General features: G+C 38.5%; 1 protein-coding gene across 1 annotated transcript in view; it reads right to left on the bottom strand.

The window, feature by feature from the left end:
- Nucleotides 1-5074: 5074 nt before the first annotated feature.
- LOC149233418 (Tetratricopeptide repeat (TPR)-like superfamily protein) overlaps nucleotides 5075-19938 on the bottom strand; it is a 76510-nt gene continuing 61646 nt past the window's right edge. The window contains exon 2 of the mRNA XM_089379749.1: nucleotides 5075-6339. Within this exon, the coding sequence (XP_089235875.1) occupies nucleotides 5287-6339 (1053 nt within the window). The 3' untranslated portion in view covers nucleotides 5075-5286. The remainder of the gene's footprint in view (nucleotides 6340-19938) is intronic.

Here is a 19938-nt window from a genome sequence, read left to right as displayed (position 1 = left end):
CAAGAGGAGAGAGTGGAAAGGGGAGAGGAGAAAGAAGGGAAGAAGGGTCCAGAGGAGAGAGCTGGAATCCAGTGTTTACTTAATTTCCATCCATCATCCCTATTGAGGCTTTCGGCATGCCTCTCTTTTCCTCTATTTCAATGGAGAGAAGCAATTGAAATAGAGACGCATCTCTTTTCCTCTATTTCAATGGAGAGAAGCAATTGAAATAGAGAGGCATGCCAAAAACCTCAATAGGGATGATGGATGGAAATTAAATAAAAGTTGGATTCCAACTCTCCCCTCTTGACCCGTCTTCCCTTCCCTCTCCTCTCCTCTTGACCCTTCTTCCCTTCCCTCTCCTCTCCCCTTTCCGTTTGTGTTGGGTCTCCCTTCTCGCCTTTTGGCTTTATCCCCCTGGATCCAGTATTATATTTTTCTTTGTTTGGTAGTGTAGTTTTCCTCCTTATTTTGTTTTTATTTTTTCAAATTAATCAATATATTGAATTTAAATTAATAAGAATACCATTCTTTGAATTATCACAATACAAAATATAATATTAAAATTTAATATGAATAACATCAATATATTATTTAGCAAATTACCAAATTCCAATTATAGTCTTTTTATCCTTATATATTAAAATATTAGATTAACATAATTATATTTTACTATTATGGAAATTAATATATTTATTTAAAATTTTACAATAATAGTTCTAAATTAATAAATCTCTATAATCATTATAATAATAATAATTCCATCACACATTATTGATTAGATTTTATATTATTACGAGAACTAATAATATTAAATTATTTAATCAATTAGTTATAGATTATTTAACTAACATTATGGGTCAAACCCTAACTAACAATATTATTATAATATTTAATATTAATATTAAAGTTATTATTCCATCTATAATATCAAGATATAATATTTATTTATCATTTTCCAGCGAAATTTATATTATCAAATTATAATATTAAAACATAATATTTATTTATTACAACTAAATTATTAAACAATTTAACAAATTACCTAACGGCTAACTCTGAGTAGTGATGCATCCTTGCTATTTATTCCCTCAGATCTACTGATTTCTCACCTTGTCCTGAAGATGAACCACATTAGTTGGTTCGAAATGTCGACCCAATCCCAACGATGTGATTAATCCGAAAGACTCATATATACATTATGGATCACAAAAGTCTTAGATCTAACTCTTCCTCTTGCTAAACTTCTCCCTTGGCTCTCTTTCTCCTCTTCTCCAAGTCTCATGAAGAATAGTGTCTCTTAACTCTCCCTTTCTCCTTTTATTTCCCATCAATGACTAAAATACCTAACCCTAGATCTCAATCGTTGAAATTAAATCTCACCATCTCAAGATCAACAATGATGAATTAATTTCACATTGGGCCCACTTAAATCACTTAGGTAACCCAACTTTATAAAAAGGCACTTTCTAATTTTATAAAGTAAATTGCCTAGAGAATGAAATATGCTCAGTCACTTCTGCGTGCTAGGCACTGCCATTGCAGAAGTGCCTCCCGAGCTACAAAAGCTAACATTTCTCTCTAATGGTTTGGAATCACTGTGTGGAATCATTTTGTCTCAAAAACAATTTTTTCATTAAAAATTAATTATTTTATTTGTTTTTCTCAAAACCGGTTAATTGAATCAGGTTAGAAACCAGGGTTGGTAGGTGGCTAGTTAGGAGATTGGTTTCGAGTTTTAAAACTATGGTTGTATCTACAAGGTGCTTTGTTGTTGCACAATTGAATTTATGCATGAGAAAAGAGGCTTCTACTTCATGGAGATGGACACTAGCATGAAGGCTAGATATATAGTGACTCAAATGATTTCCTATGTATGGATCAAGCAAAACGTTTGTATTGCACTGGTAGCTAAGCATTGCATGAAACACAATGATGTGTTGAGGACACTCTATTGAATGAGAAATTAATGTTGAGGATGCTCTCCAAAGATTCTACCAAGTATCAAGTAGGAATTGCCAGCAAAAGGTTTGTCTGTATGAATGGAAGGACAAGTTTATTCAAAATGTGTAGGAAATAATATTTACCATCATTGACTATCTGAAATTTGTCGTCGATGTTCTGGATTCAATGATGCAAAAGTTGATGTTGCATTGATTGCCAAAAAAGAAGAGGATGTGGCTTCTCAATGTAATTAAGTTATTAACTGTTCCTGAGAAGAGCACTATTAGAGGAATTATGCAACATGTAAGTTTGATAATGTGTTCTTCATTACAAGTGGTGTTGACAGCTATGGTTTCACCATCATTCCTACAGAGTTGTAATGTCGCTACTTGTTTGTTAGCATGTGATGATTTTACAAACAAATTTTAGTGGTCCAATTGCAATTTTATTCCATAGGTTGTCCAGTTTTTAATTCAAAATTATTGTTTTGGAAGCATGCCATTGCCTTCCAGGTTCTGCAACAATGTGATTGTGAACTAATTAATGTGATGCAACTTTTGGTGATAAAAGGTACATAAAGAACAAATCAAAAGCTCCTTTTAAAGGCAAGTATCCATATTTCTATCAAAACATAGATTTTTTCTATAGATTCAACAGCTTATGTGATTTGCTAAAACACAAGACAAGAATCTACTCTACTCTTCTCAGCGAAAACCAAAATTGATAGATGAAAACAATAAGTAGAAAATAAAGAATATCAATCGCACATAACACAATATTTCTCTAGGGAAAGCAACTGTTAAAAACCCCGACAATCTATATTTCATTAACCAGAAGATCTGAGAAGACAATACAATGCTTGTTCTTCCTGAACAATTCTTGCATTAGTACAATCTAACTCTCTGCTTCACAAGTTAGCTCAAGCCAACACTTAACCAATTCTACTGCCTGCCAAGCCCCTACTTCCTTGCGCTCTTGGTCAAAGAATTTGGATGAATACAATATGCTCTGCTCAACCTTGAGCTCAACCTGCACAAGTATTTTCTATCCTCTGTCTGACTGACTTCCTTTGGCTAATACTTGGCCAAATTCCCAAGCCTCCAAGCTTCTAATTACTTGCCCTCACAAGCTCCACGGACAAACTCATGCTTCTAATTGCTTGGTCTCACCAACTCGTGCTCACCAAAACAATGATTAAACTTGTGCCTCCATTCCTCCTTTTAAAGGAAATTCCTCCTGACTATTGCCAACTTTGTTGTATGCTCCCAGTATCTGGCTGCTGCTAGTCTCTGCCTCTGTCACTCTGACATCTGACTGCATCAACCGCCACTAATCCATCCTGCTACTGTGTACTGTGGGCTCCCGTAGCAAGGTAATGATCCATGAGACAAAAAATCTCAATGGACCCTGCCCAAATTTTTGCACTCTTGGGACTATTACTTCACATCACCCCACCTCTCACCTGGAGGTATGGTTGCATGTGCTCCCTCTACCCACTTGGCTCGAAATTTCCCCCTACTAGAGGTCTCTGCTTGAGTAGATGTCTTCACTCGGTCTCCTCTCTGCGTCTCCAATTGTGGTTGCTCCACAACTTATTGAGGTTGCTTCTGAGGCTGCATGTTGAGAGATAATTTATGCTCTTTCTCAAACACCAAGTCCCTAACCTTTGCCTTGCTCCTCAAGGCTTTGCATGCATCTTGTATCTCAAGTGCATGCAGGGTCTTGACTCGCACACCAATCTGTTTCGTCCCATCGTCACAAAATTTTCTGGAAAAAAACAAAAAAAAAACAAAAAAAACAAAAACAAAAAACATTGATTTTAAATCGGTGATATCTCTCTCATCCGAAATCTGATTCGACCGATTTTTTTTTTGAATTTGGGTAATTTTTTGCAAAGAATCTAGATCTGGTATTTGTTTTTGAAAATATTGCACAAAAAATTTCATATCTGCGCTACAAACTTGCAGCCTAAAGAATTCATGCTCTGATACCATGTAGATGTTTACTGTAGATTCAACAGTTTATGTGATTTGCTAAAACACAAGACAAGAATCTACTCTACTCTTCTCAACATAAACCAAATTGATCGATGAAAACAATAAGCAGAAAAGGAAGAATATCAATCTCACACAACACAATATTTCTCTAGGGAAAGCAACTGCTAAAAACCCTGACTATCTATATTGCATTAACTAGAAGATCTAAGAAGATAATACAATGCTTGTTCTTCCTGAACAATTCCTGCACTAGTACAATTTAACTCTCTACTTCCAAGTCAGCTCAAGCCAAAACTTAGCAAATTTTGTTGCCTGCCAAGCCCCTACTTTCTTGCGCTTTTGGTCAAAGAATTTGGATGAATACAATATGCTCTACTCAACATTGAGCTCAACCTGCACAAGTATTTTCTATCATTTGTCTGATTGACTTCCTTTGGCTAATACATGGCCAAATTCCCAAGCCTCTAAGCTTCTAATTTCTTGCCCTCACAAGCTCCACGCACAAACTTGTGCTTCTGATTGCTTGGTCTCACCAACTCATGCTCACCAAAACATTGATTAAACTTGTGCCTTCATTCCTCCTTTTAAAGGCAATTTCTCTAATTAAGGAATGATTTATTTTAGGCCTTCTTCTAATTGCATGCACCATCTGTACAACTTGGAAAATTATACAACTGATAGTACATTGTCCTTGAACTCTAATCTCAATTGGTTCTTCCTTTGAACTGACATGCATGAGTTACTTATGAGTGAATTATCAATTATTTGATTGATCACTGCATGTGAATTAAATCCAATTTAATTCACTGGACCACTCACTAGTTCCTTCAACAATTAGAACTCGTTTAACTAAATTTAACTCGGTTAAAATGAATTAAATAATTACAACTCAATAATAATTCAACCTGGGCCCCTAAAAATTAGGGATCACTCTACATGACTCTAGATAGACTTCCAACTTGAATTTACTGAGCGAACTAAGTCAACTTAACTTAGTTAATTGCTACACGCTGCTATGAGAATAGAATTGCAATCTAATTCAAGGACAAATTAAATTAGAGTTTCTAGATGTTATTTTTAACATTTCTTGTTGCTATTTTCAACACAAAACATATGAATGCATTGTCGATTGCAGAATTTATAACCAACCTAGATGCAAGAACTAGAATAATAATTAATCACCGTAGGCACAGAATATATGTTTTGTTTTGTCTTGGCGTCCTATTCCTTCCACATCCATATCAAACAGTGACCAACCACAAAAGATCTCAATAAGAAAGATTGTTGGTGCAGTTGGGACAAACTCACAACAAGAACACTGAATTTAGCTTTGGACACAACAGTACCAAAATAAGTTTCTTGATTTTTATGTTCCATTGTCACAAGGTTGCCATGTGAGATGCCTTGAGCAAGGTGTTAACGCGACTGCAATAGGTTTTGATGGAGTCAACCCTTGAATTTGCATTTGGTCATGCATTTTCTTTGCTTCATCTACGAAACCACCTGCTAAAAGGGCACTTATCAACCTTTCAAAACCATTCACATTCAAGGCTTGAGAATTCTTTTGCAAAAGGCCCAACATATATGTTGCTTTTTCTTGCATACCTACCCTAGCATACATTTCCCAGAGGCTTACAAGAACTTTTGAGGGAACTTCTGTTTTAGCTATCTCATCAAAAAGCTGTTCTGCCTCCTCAACCAACCCTAACTTACCAAGCCAATCAATTAAAACGGATGATGTTTCAGCTCCTGGTTTGAAGCCATCCTTTTCAAGGTTCAATAGCAAGATTAATGCCTTGCCAAGTAAATTTTTTATTTCATATGCATAGATCATGACAGATATACATTTATCATCTGGGTTCAGGCCAGCTTTTATTATATTTTCAAAAACAGCTCTAGCCTGGTCTGGGTCACCTGCACGAGCATAAGCCTCCAACAGTATAGTACAGGAGTTGAGATTCGGCACAATGCCAGCAAACTGCATACAGTTGAATACCCTTTGGGCACCATCAGCATTACCCTGGTGAGCAAAAGACTTCAGCAATGCCTTGTACACTTCTTTGCCTGCAGTAATATTATTGGATTCCATCTCTCTTATCAAAGACACTCCTGCTTCAGGCAATCCTGCTCTCACATAAGCCATAACCATTGAGCCATATGCTTTCTGGTCCAGCTTAAGAACTGATAGCTTCATCTTGTCAAATATGTGTCGAGCTCGATCAAGATTGCCTGCCTTGCTGTACATTTGGATTAGTACTGTAAATGTAATTTCATCACATATAAACCCCCTCTCCTCCATGATCCTGAGTATCCTTTCAGCATCTTCCAAATTGCCCTTCCTTGCATATGCATCTATAAGTTTGGTATAATCACGAATGTTTGCTTCAAACGATTCTTCACTGAGAGCAATTTCTGTTATCTGAGATTACATTCCATTGATTATGTTAGTTGATCCAATTCATCATGACCAAAAGATGGATCAGCAAACCAATTTAACATTTATAAAATAATGGCAATGCAAATGCAATATTTCAAGCAAGAATTATGAACCCATGGATCCTTGCAAAAGCATTCACCATACATGTGTATATGCTTGATTAAATGAAACCAAATTGTGAACAAAGCTTAGATAAACGGTTACTCTCCATTGCAAAACTCAAGACTAACTGCCATTTGATAAGATAACACACCAATATATTGGACAGTAAATGATGATTAACGACCTGAATGTGTGAATATACACATTGGTGGTTTATGAATTGTTATTCCAATTCCAACTTATCATAAAACCAAATTAATATCTACAGGTCATATAAACTGCAAATGATATCTACATATATATAGAGCAATTGGGTCTAACTTGGGTGGTTAGAGAAGAGAAATGTTATCCTCCCCATCTGGGTTCAAAGCCCGCTTATGACATATTTCACTCTTCATGAACAAAGTCTTGCTAAGGCTGTGAAGCATGAGGAATATTTTACCTTTGCTTATGGGCTGGAGGGTGGAGTGAATAGAGTCTGGAACTCTTGGCAAGTTACTTCTAAAGAATTAAACTGGAAATGCCAGGGGACTAGAAATGGGTGGAATTTAGCTTCCAGGTCCATTTTGACATTTCATACATGAAGAGGTTGACTAGGAAATAGTGCTAGCTGTGCTAGCTGTGTATGTAAAAGGTTGCTTCCAAGAAAGGATTTCATGAGTGGACAGATATTTGAGACAAAAAGGATCAAGCCTGGAAAAGATAGGAGAGTAACTATTCAACCTCATTTCTCACAGCAGCAGATGAAAATACTTTCTTGGAGCTGTGCAAAATGACCTGAGTCAGAACTATTTAAGCTACAGCTAGAGGTTGCAGACCAAACATGGAAATGGAGATGGAATATAGGAGCTTAATAAGTAATTTTTCGATTACTACACACATTTTTTTATGAAGAATTAGGCCTGACCTAAGCATATCAGACAGGCTTCATAGAAGATGGGGACAGAAGACACAAGGAGATAGATGGGTCAGAAGATGCTAGGTTGTATGGAAAACCGAATGGTATTTATTTGCTTGGATGGATGATAATTAACTAGAGCTGACAACAAAAGCCACATCGAAAAAATTGAGGTTGACTAATTGGATGTATGTGTTTTTCCAAGAGAGGAAACCATGAAGTGTGCCTTTTGGAGTTGGATAGTACCCCAGGCTTTATGGAATTAGATTGCTGCAGGGTTTCCAGATCCTTTTATGGAGTCATTGATATGGAAAGATCAAAGATGCAATTCCTGGAGACAATTGGATGATTAGGTAGCATGGCAGAAATTTGGAATACAGTCAAACTGACAACTCTTTCCATTCTTTGGAAAACAAGATGCATAGATACCTTTAGTGGAGATGCTGCTAAACTTAATCTAGGAGGATTGTCACTGTTTAAAGTTATCAGGTAGTATCTAGATTAGTTTGTTTTTGTTCAGATGCTGACGGTTGAGAGTTTGGTGCTAACTCGTACTCGTACTTGTTGGCCTTTCTCATGTATGTAAGCCAAGGGGTGATCCATAAAAGACTCATAGATTGACTAAGTCCTTGATTGGAGATGTTGCAACAGAGAGAAGTTCAGCCACATACAATGGGGTGCGCACATTGCAATGGCAACATTAGCATGCAACAAAATGGCAAGCTCAGTTGTGCTATGGATGCACTTATATCTTGTTGTGAAGTTCCATCACTGTGATCAGGTGTGTGCTTGTAGTTACATATGTGCACAACTTAGTTCATTGAAGGTGCATTAACATGGAAGGACAAGTCAACAAACCATTACAACGGCATCCCAATAGTTATAATGGATCATTGTCTTCTTTATCACTGTTTCTTCATCTTCCTGACTCATGTGCATTAATATAAAGATAGAGATGCAAATCGTTTCATATTGGCTTGAGTTGTATTATTTATACCCTGATTTTTTTATTGTAAGTGAGTTCATTCAATTCATGGGTGTTAGTCATAGTTGGTTGCTAGATACTTGTAAGTTGGCACTGGATTCATGTTGTTCATATCATTGTTGTACAGATTTATTCTGTTAATGGAAAATCAGAGTTGATTTCTTCAAATATTCATGTTCATTATGTATACTATAATGATTAATCTGAATTCCTTTATGTTTCTGTCAGATAAGCTTCATTATATTGTCTTGCCATAACTAGTTGACTGTGTGTAAGATAAATATATTTAAAGTTGTTGCTGTGAATGTGCTAATTCTATTTGGCACACAAGTTTTGATCAAAAAGGTATCAAAGCATTGTTTCGCACATAGTTGTAAAGGGTTGCTCTTGGACAAAAAAGGGAATGGAGGACAAGCACAGGTGCAACGCAGCAATTGAAGCCAAAGTTGCTCCCTTCAATACAATGGTCAGGTTGATGGATAATCAATGAATGAATATTGTCAGTTTGCTACAGAATTTGACAACCTCTGTCATAGCAATGCAGGCTACCACCTAGCGGCAGAGCTGTAAGAGCAACTCAAGTGAGAAATTAAGTTAGCAATGGAGAAGAAAGTTTGTGGACAAATTCTGGTTCCTCTATCAAAGTGAAAACCAAGTTGGAGACTACATTGGCTAGATGGACACCTTGCAACTTGATGATTGGCTGAGGTAGTTAGATTCCTTTATAAAGTACAACAGCTTCAAATGACAACAAAGTTCCTTTTGCAAAGCTACAAATGTGCAAAGAAGCTTTGCTATGGTGGGAGAATTGTTGGAATTTTAGTACCTTAGCAAATGTCCAGGTGAGTACCATTAATGGCAGCAGAAAACACAGAATATCTGGGGGCATGCAAATAAGTTACAGTGGCGGGGACTCCAGCAGAGATTACATACAATGATCTGTACACCAGTATTAAAGGCAGCAGCAACAGTACCCCTCCTTCGGCAATTCTGTACAGCAATATTGAGGGTGCAAGGGCATTTATGAAGGAGAGAATAAAAGGCACATCCTCAGTTCAGTTCCAGTTTATATCTTTCTTAAATTTAGCAGTTCAGTTGGATTTCTGAATTTGTTTTAGTAGTTGCATGCATAGTTAGGGAGCTTTGCATGTGGAAAGTTTCCAAGAATAGATGGCACACGGATCCCTAGAAGAGGTAGATGCATCCATTCTTACTTGCACTCTCCTCTAGTGGGCACACCTTCCTAGGGATAGTTCTTTCATGTAGGTTGAGGGTGCTAATCCCAAAGTCAGCAATAGATCTAGGGTTTAGATTTATTTTAGTTAAGGTGTTGTGATGCTTGTGTCCACATCATTGCACCTCCTAGTCTGTAAAGGAGAAGGCAGGGATATAGGTATTATTCATTCGATTTTATAGAGTATGATGCAGCAGGTGAAAGGTAGAGTTTGAAGCTTTTAGAGGATTTCTTGTTTGCAAGAGTAATAAAGAGTGATGTGATTTGGCATTCAAATCTATGTACATGATGCTACTTTCTTCAATGTTATGTGTTCCAATGCCTAGTAAAAATCAGATTGCAGTTTTGATAGAAATTTCAGTTTTCTGTTTTCCTAAGTTGGTAGGTTAGAAATCAGATTAGGATAGTTACCATATTCTGAAGAATTTTAACATGGCGTCGAAGTAGAGTATCTAAAACTTTCAAGAGCTTTCTGTCTGGAGAAATCAGCCTTGAAGGAAAGAGTTCTATCAAAATGTTAAGTGGGAAATATGACAAGGTTTCAGTAGCTGAAGTGGATCCATGCCAGTGAATGGCATGTGAACCTAAGAAGGGTTGTGGGGTCTGAAACCCTAGTTATCTACTGAGTTGAGATTGAAGCTTGTTCAGAGGAGTTGCATTAATGGCCATTTTCAGTATGCAAGAGTCACTTGTTAGAGGGAACCTCTAACTTTGTGTCATGGAGGTGCAAGCCACAAAACTTCCTAGAAGCAGTGAACATTTGGTACCTTGTGGAGAAGGAGTTTCAACCTCCTACAGATCCCAAATATCTGACAAAGTACAACAAGAATGCAATGAACCCAAAGCAAGTCCTGCTAGATTCGATGAAGTATCATCTGATCCCTCACATAGCTAACAACAGCACTGCAAAGGAAATGTGTGATGCCTTGGGAACCCTGTACCAAAATGTGAATGTATCCAAGAAGAGGCCCTTGAGGAACAACCTCACCACATCTTGCACGTGCAAGACAAATATAGTAGCTAGCTATAATGTCCTCTCCAAATTGATGGCTAATGGAGGACGAAATAGCCTATCCGACCCTGTAGGCTATAGTCTTGTTAAAGGGGTAAAAACCCAATTTTTCCTATGTTGGGGCAACATTGGGCAAAAATTGGGTCGGTTGGGGCTAAATTAGGGGTTGCACACACAACCCCTCACATTTTGGAGCCCATGGAAAATCTATAAATAGAAGAGGGTTGAGATCAAATGAGGCATCATCAATTGTGGATCAAATCATCTAATTTCTTGAGCTGGAGCTCTGAGGTTTTAAGACCCCTTCTTTTCTACTAATTTGAAAATTTCAGTGGTGAAAGATTCCACCCAAGTTAGTTTTACTTTTCTTTTCTTCTATTTGTTCTAGCACAGGGAAATTCATCATCCAAGAACAAGAAGGTATCTCAAGGCAATCCAGTAAGGTTGGACGAATTCCTCAGAAGCTAATTTCTGGACAGATCATAGTACTGGTAGCCAAATCTCTATGGAGACTCGTCTGAAGCAGGACACAATCTCTGAGCTTGAGAAGAGAAAAGAACTCCTGAGCAAGACAGACTTCCTGTGGACAAATTATAGTGCTGGACATTGACATTTCCTGAGGTCGAATCCTTACAAGTCCAGACTTTTCTTAGTATGTCGAAACCCTCCAATAGTAGTCGATCCCTCTTGGAGTCTAAAGTACTGAAAGTCCATATCTGAGGCAGGGTCCGAGGCACTTAAAGCTAGTACTCCAAATTTATTTTGAGACAGAGTGAAACCTTTTGAAATCGTTAGCAGACCGGGCATTTTTTAGGGATAAAATTATCATCTGCTACCCTCGTATTACATACAAAAGGCATTCTGAAGCCAACTCCACTGATCCGAAGTCTGGGAATAGAGTGCAAGTCCTATAACCGAATAGAAAGGTTTCTGAGGAAGTGTGACGGTTCTTATTTGCAACAGACCTGAGATTGCTGCAGTGGTCAAAGGTAGAAAGAAGAAGTGCAGATCTGAGGCAACTAGGGTATTTGAATTTTGTGTATTGTTTTATCAGTCTGCATATAAAATCAGACCTCTATTGTATTGTTGAATTTATTAGGGTCTGTTTGGACTACATCTATTGCACTGGTTGATGGAACTATTGGATTATACTGTTGGGATTATTTCATATTGAAAGTCAGTACTGTTTATTGAGAATTCCATTGTTTGTGTTGAATTGAATTGTTTGCCCAAAAAATATTTTTGAAACCCTAGTTGCTGAAGGAAAAACTAGGGCCTAAGTTGCAGGAAACGTGGGGGTAGGGGTCGTTTCCCCCCTGAAACGGAAACGAAACCAGGAAACGCATACCATATGGCCTGGAAACGCGTTTCCAGCCGTACTGGCACGTTTCCCGAAACGGAAACGTGGCAGTACGGCCGGAAACGCGTTTCCAGGCCGTACGAGCCACGTTTCCCTAATTTAATGTGTTGTTTTTTAATTTTTTTTTTTTAATTGGTTTTTAAATTTTTTTTAGGTTTCCGGAAAATTCTAGAAACCTATTCTAAAGTTATAAAAGAGCAGTTTGTCTCATTCTCTCATCACACTATTCAGCAAGTCGTTTCTCTTGGAGACTGGCAGTTGTTTCAGCTAGGGTGTTTTGAGCAGTGAGCAAAGTAGATTTCAGCAGCAGGAGAAAGAGATTTCAGCAGCAAGAGAAAGAGATTTCAGCAGGAGATTTCAGTAGCAGCAGATTTGGCTCAGCTACAGCCATATTTCTCTTCTCTTTTCTGGCATTTCGGGGTAGTCTCAGCCACAGAAAATTAATTTGGGTAAGCCAGATATATCAGCTTTGGAGGAGAGAAGCACCATGAATCCAGTTAGGTGGTGGATTTGTCATGGAGCAAATGGTGTACATTTGCAAAACCTTGCCATTCGTATTCTTTCACAAGTGGCAAGCTCTTCATCAGCAGAAAGGAATTGGAGCACTTATGGTTTTATTCATTTTGTGAAGCGCAATAGGTTGGGCTCACAGAAAGCAGAGGATCTTGTTTATGTGCACTCCAACCTTCGCCTTGCATCTCGTAGGGGTCCAGAATACAACAGTGGTCCTTCTAAAGAATGGGATGTGGATGTAGAAAATCCTGATTTGGATCTCTCTCTTGCTGCCCTGAATATTGAGGCCGAATCTGGAAGTGGAATTGGTGCATCATCTTCTTCAGCACCACCATCCACTGTTGAGCATTGTGCTGCTTCTATTTTTGATGAGGATTGTTATGATGAGGATTAGTCTTTTGTGACTTGTCTCTACAGTTCTCGCAGCCTTATAGTCTTTATTGTACTTGCAACCTCATATACTAATATAAATAAAGGCTGATTTTGGATTTTCCTATATTTTTATTTTCATTATGTGATCATTCATGACTCATGAGTAAATGTGATGTAAATTTAATCTTAATGTTTAAATGTAATAAATTATAATCATATAATGTAAATGTATCATTAATGCTTTATGATTGCACATATATATATATATATATATATATATATATATATATATATATATATTAATAATTTTTAAATATTTTTAATATATATATATATATATATATATTATATATATTCGCGTTTCCCCGTTTCCAAAATTTGGGGAGGTCGCGTTTTGTATCGCTTCCCGTTTCGGAAACTCGTTTCCGTTTCCCCGTTTCGTGCAACTTAGACTAGGGCAAAAATTTCCTTACAATATTACACTAGCTATCCGATAAAGCTAGCAAATCTAAGAGACCAAGTTGATGTAGTTGGTGACAAAGTCAAAGATGATGAACTAGTTTGGATTGCTCTAAATGGCTTCAATTCCTCTAGGCACAACTTTGTCTATGTGATTTTTGGTCAAGAGAAGCTACCTAACTTTGTGAAGTTGTGGTATGCTTTCACTAGAGAGGAGATGAGACTAGAGCAAGCCTCAACTAGTTCCAAGGATAAGGATGATGAATTGGACCTAGCCCTTGCTAATAAGGGAAGGATAGGTGGTAGGAAAGGACTCAAGAGAAGTTAGAATGGCAAGGAGGAAGAAATGCATTCCTCATGTGAGGGGAAGAAAGACTTGACTCATATCAAGTGCTTTAGGTGTAACAAACACAATCACTATGCTTTTCAATGTCCTAATATGAAGAAAGGAAAAGGTAATCAACAGCAACAACAATAGGAGTTTATAGGAAGTGCAAATGCTTCCAGAGTAGATGATTTGACTACCAAGCTAGAAACACACTTTGCTATGGTGTCTAGTCTATTCATGTACATCATTTTAGGGGTTGGATGGTGTGCGGATAGTTAACTTCAAGACATATGACTTATGATAGAAATATATTTAGTTGGTTTCAAGAGCAAGAGGAAGGAATGCTTAGGGAGTTGGGTGATGATGCCACGTATCCAATCAAGAGATTGGCCTCCATATCTTTCTAGAAGCCTTCCAATGATGTTCAAGTTAGATTTTGTCTTGTGTGTTAATAATTTAATGAAAGGCTTGTTCTTAGTTTCTTGCATCACAGATTTATAATGTCTGGTTGAGTTCGATGGTTAGCAAGTAACCATCAGAGACAACAACCATGGATTTCATCAACTTTTTGCCAGAGTCTGAGAAGGTGAACTTTACAAGCTACTCAAATAACTAGTTGAGCAGATATGGCAGGATGCCACAATGGAGGAGGGTTTATTAGGCCTCGTCGAGGAGATAGTTACAAAATAGGTTGTGGAATCAATGATTGATTCCTTGATTGTAGTTAATGGGAGTAGGGAAGAATACCAAGATAAAGTTGTTATAAAATGGATTCTCTTAGCACAAGGTAGCTAACCTTGATGAGAATCTTACTCCAAGTGTTGAGCATTCTAACAAGGAGAGGGAGTTTCCCGGTATGTGATGATGCATGCACCACCAATTTTGGATTTCAGTATAATTGGAAGTGTACTCATGTTGGGTTGTTCTGGGTCTAGTGCAAACTTCATTTTTTTTCATAGACACTTGTCTTGGTTCTATAGATAGATGAGTTCATTACTACAAGAAGTCTCAAACAATTCATGATTTGGTGTGAGAAAATTTTCACCAACAAAGATAACATGAATGATGAAGGACAAAGGAGGTCGTTAGGTTGTTGATGCAGTGTTCCTCATACAAAAGGTTTTCACATTGATGTTAAAATTAGCAACTAGGGCCAAACTCCATGTGGGTCATCTCATTCATGGCAGCTGATATTTTGCCTAGATTCGTCTTGTCGAGAGGTGTAGGATTGATCTAAAGATCATCGGATTCCGACAAGTATTTATGGAGATATGAATTTATTTGTATTTACTTGACAAATTGTCAAGGTCGGCCAGCAATTAAATTTGTGGCACACATGCCCAATGAATCATATAAATACAAGAGAGGTTGATTCATTTTCTCATCATCTCATCTCACTCATTCTTCTCTCTCTCTTGGGTTATACAAGGAGCAGCTCACACATGGGAAGAAAGAGGACACATTAGGGCAAGGAGGACACTAAAGGAGGATGCAGACGCTGCTGAAGGTCTCTTTGACCTGCGTCAACCAAGTGTTGACTCATCAAGGGTGCGGTTTTGGTGTGGCTGCCTCTCCTTGGCAAGCCACAGATTTTGGCACAAAAATTGAGGCAATCCGTCCATAGGTTTGACCAACGTTGACTGCCCTAGTTTTGGGCAGCAGGTTGACTTCAGTCAACAGCAGTTTGACTGTGCTTTTGGGGCTATTCAAGGGTTGTTTCTTCAGGCTGTTCGAGGGCTAATTGACTGGAAATTGACCAAGCATATTGGAGGTCAATTTCAACTCGTTTGACCAAGTTTGACTTTGTTGATCTAGGGTTTGCTACTGCTGATATAAAATTACATAATTCTGATTTTGTACTATTTCTCTCCGCTGAACTATTGAAGGTAAAAGAAGATTTGATCAAAGGGTTTCCCCGCATTGGGGTTTGTCCCTGGCTAGCCGCCACATCTTTTGTCTCGTCTTGGCTTGTTTTCTATTGATCATTTAACGTTCTATCTGCACTTAATGTATATGTGATTGCTAATTTGTGGCTAATAAGAAGAAAAGAAGTAAACTGCTCTAAGCATAGAACATACCATAATTTAACATGGTATCGGAGCTGAGGTGAAGACAAAGCCCAAGCAAGAGCAAGAGCAATCACCGAAGAGAAGGTTGGCAAGGCTATCCTAAAAACTTCATGGGGTCCTCAACACTCTTCCCCGCTAAAGATAAGCTCTGTGAGAAGTCTGACTATCACGGATGGAAGATGTCTCTCGATCTGACTTTAGAAGATCAGGAAGTGTTGGACCATGTGAGAGGCAATATTGTTGCACCTCCATCAAATGCATCCGCTGCTGCCAAAAGCAAGTGGTCCAAGGGAGAAGTCAAAGCAAGGAAGATCATCCGGGACTCTATCGACAAGCACCTGGTGGCCTATGTTTCCGAGCTGACAACCTCCAAGGAAATCTACGATAGACTGGTGAGTTAATTTAAAGTTAATGATGCAAATCAATTTTCGTTCCTTAGAAATAAGCTGAAGGAAATTAAGAAGGGCAAAGATGAGAGTATGCAAGCATATTTCTTAAGGATCACCGAGATCAAGAATGATCTCCTATCTATTGGGGAAGTAGTTCCTGACAGGGAAATGACTATCACAACTCTTGGAGGATTGCCACCTGAATGGTATATATTCAGGACTCCTCTTCTCAACAATAATGTCATCCCAGGATTTGAGGAATTGATGGCTAAATGTATTTAAGAAGAGACAAGGATGGAAGAGCAAGAAATGCCCGCACTTAAAGGCTATCCCTCTACCTTTTCTTCTCATGCTAAAAGAAGAAACAATTCTGGGGCTAAATCCAATGGAAAGGCTAGACCAACGGGTGGAAGAAAAGGTCGATGTTACAATTGCAACAAAATGGGCCACTATGCGAGGGAGTGCCCTGATAAAAAGGACTCACACCATGACGGTGACCAAAATCACTCTCAAGGCAATCAAAGGAATGGCAGGACCAATGGCAGAGGTAAAATAAATGCCAGAAATCAAGGTAGAGGACAACCCTTCAAGAAGGCAAGGAACTCTAGGTATGAATCTAAAGTTGTTAACAATAAGCAAGATGAATATTGTCTACCAGCGGCCCTCTCTACTACTGCTCCCCTGGACTCGCTGGGAAATTGGCTTATTGATAGTGGTGCCTCAAGGCACTTCACTGGTTTCAAAGAAGCTCTCTCTAATCTGATAGAGAAGGAGACCAACCTGGAAATTGTTCTTGGGGACAACGCAAAATATCCCGTGAAAGGCGTAGGGAATGTCACTCTTCAATTGAATCAGGGTAATACAATTCATTTACAAGAAGTCCTATATGTACTTGATCTCAAAAAAACCTGGTGTCCATTTAGGCAATGGAAGACAAAGGCTACAAGGTGGCCTTCCTCAATGGCAAGGTACGTGTATGGAAAAAGAATTTTAAAGATGCTTTCACTCTTGGGTTTCGAGTTGATTCATTATATCAGGTCGAAGGAAGTCCGTTAAGTGTTATGTCTTGTGAAACATCTCTTCAGTCCGAACTATGGCATCGAAGGTTTGCTCACCTTCAATATAAAGCTCTACCCGATGTGAGACAAATGGTGACAGGGATGCCCGAGTTCAAAGTAGAGCAAGAAGGTTGTTGATGCAGTGTTCCTCGTACAAAAGGTTTTCACATTGAAGATTTGATGAGAGTTCAAAGTACAAAAGGAAGCAATGACCTAGATTCACGTTTCTACAAGTTCGCTAATGGTCAATTATTTGACAAGCCCATAGAAAAGTGCATATTCTAGATGCAAAGGGAGTACTTGTGTTTGGAAAACAACACTTTCCTTGGTAATAGGGAGTGTTGGACTTTTAGTACTATTACCCACCAAAAATGTGGGGAACCCATAGGAGAAATTTTTCTCCTCCTTGGACAACCAACTAGCAGCCTTATTGATCAACACATGACATGATGCCATAGATCCTCCACCTTTTTCTCCAGTCAAATTTCTTTCTCCCATTCAACATTTCTTCTTGAAGGAAGGTGGGTCATACATCAACAAGTATTTTAACCATTTTGTAATCATGTGCTTTTACTTAATGTTTCAGGCATACTAATATGAATCAAGGGGTGATCTGCACGACTGACCGATCTTCACTGTATTCTGTAGAAATTTCCTACAAATCTAGCTCTGATACCATGTAGAAAATTTCTACAAATTCAGCGCTGATACCATGTAGAAAATCTGTGTAGGTTAACCCGATAATGCAATATAAATCAAAGCAGAATACTATAACCTACTTCTACTATCAATTTGCGGAAGCTTAAAGATCGAGCTGAACAATATAACCAGAAGAAGAAGAATTAATGGCACAATACACATGAAAATACTTTGGGGAAAGCCTCAGCTAAAAACCCCACTCTATTGTATTATCATACATGGTGGAAATACATAGGAATTATACAAAGCCTTAGCTCTCACAGCTAGCCAGCTCTCAATACAATCCTCACAGATGCTCATAGGCAATCTTGGCTTCTCTCCAGCCTTCCTCTCTGCCCTTCAAGCTCCTATTTCCTTGCGTTGTTCCTTGTGGATGATTCCCTGTTACCAAGTGGAAAACCAATCCCTCAAAACTATGCAATCCTCAAGGATAAATCCTTGACTGCATGCATGAGTTTTCTCCATGAGAAAACACATGCCACTGATAGTACACTGTCCTTGAACATTTATCTCAACTGGGTCTTTCTCAGAATAGACATGCATGAGTTTCTGATGAGGGCATCTTCAGTTAACTGGAGTAGCACTAGTTGAGTGCATTAATGCATCAACTGACTGTTAACTCACTATTAGTTCCTCAGACAGTTTGGAATTAATTTAACTAGAGTTAACTAATTACAACTCAAATATAACTCAATTTGACTAGTGATGATCAGTTGATCGTGTCTTGCATGACTCCAAAAAGACTTCTAACTTGAATTTCTTCAACTAATTAATTTTAAATTAATTAATTAATTATTTCCAAGTAGCTATTAAGACTAAATTCGATTTTAATTCACAATTTAATTCAAGGACAAATTAAATTGGAATATTCTTGTTGCCATATTTCAACACTCCCTCTCAACAAGAAAGGGATTATCTGCCACCCCGATCCTGTCTCTATGGAACTCGAATTTACACTTTGACAATGCCTTTGTCAAAATGTTAGCATCTTGCTCTTCTGTCAAAATATACTGTAGCAACATGATCCTCCTCGCTACACAGTCTCTGAGATGATGATACTGGATGTCGATGTGCTTGGACCTATCATGAAATACTGGATTCTCAGAGAGTTTGATACAACTCTGATTATCACAATAGATCATAGTTGGATCCATCCTCTGATCAAACAAACCAACTAGGATTTTCCGCATCCAGATGGCCTCACATGCTGCCTGACTTGCAGCCATGTATTCTGCCTCTGCTGAGCTAAGTGCAACCAACCTCTGTTTCTTGCTGTACCAAGAAACTGTCGTTGACCCAAGGTTTACAATCCTTCCTGATGTGCTCTTCCGATCTGATGGACTCCCTGCCCAATCTGCATCAGTGAAGCCCTGTAGCTTCACTCCCTTTGTCCGTCTGTACCATAATCCATACTGAGATGTGCCTCTGAGGTATCTCAATACATGCTTTTCCGCCTTCCAAAACATCTTGGTAGGCTAAACCATTGCTTGACTCAGCTGGTTCACCGCATAGCACAAATTTGGTCGTGTGTTCATTAAGTACATCAGTGAACCCACAAGCTACCTGTACACAGTAGCCTCTACCACTTCTCTTGAAGTAGCAACCTCCTTCCTCCAGTTACCTGCTAGAGGAGTCTGCATGGGCTTGCACTTCTCCATGTGGAATCTCCTGAGTATCTCATTGGCATACTTGCCCTGAGACACAAACAACTCCCCATCCTTCTACCACACTTCCATGCCAAGGAAGTGATGCATGAGACCCATGTCTTTCACGTCGAATTCTCTTGCAAGACACGATCAACTGATCATCACTAGTCAATATGAGATCATCAACATAAAGTACGATGATCAACATCTTACCTTTCACCACGATGTGGTACAAGTTCGCATCCACTTCACTCTTTGTGAAGCCCAACCCGGTGAAGTAGTTGTCTATCCTAGTGTACCAAGCACGAGGTGCTTGCTTCAGCCCGTACAACGCTCTCTTGAGTCGGCACACATGCGACTCACGATCGAAGGTATCAAAACCTTCCGACTGCTCTATGTACACCTCTTCCTCAATCTGGCCATTGAGGAATGCAGTCTTCACATCCATATGATGGAT

The sequence above is a fragment of the Pinus tabuliformis genome, chromosome J (genome assembly GCF_031772625.1).
Source record: "Pinus tabuliformis cultivar Carrire ecotype Pingquan chromosome J, CPIR1, whole genome shotgun sequence".
In the NCBI taxonomy this organism is placed as follows: Eukaryota; Viridiplantae; Streptophyta; class Pinopsida; order Pinales; family Pinaceae; genus Pinus; species Pinus tabuliformis.
This window is presented reverse-complemented; position numbering and strand designations above follow the sequence as displayed.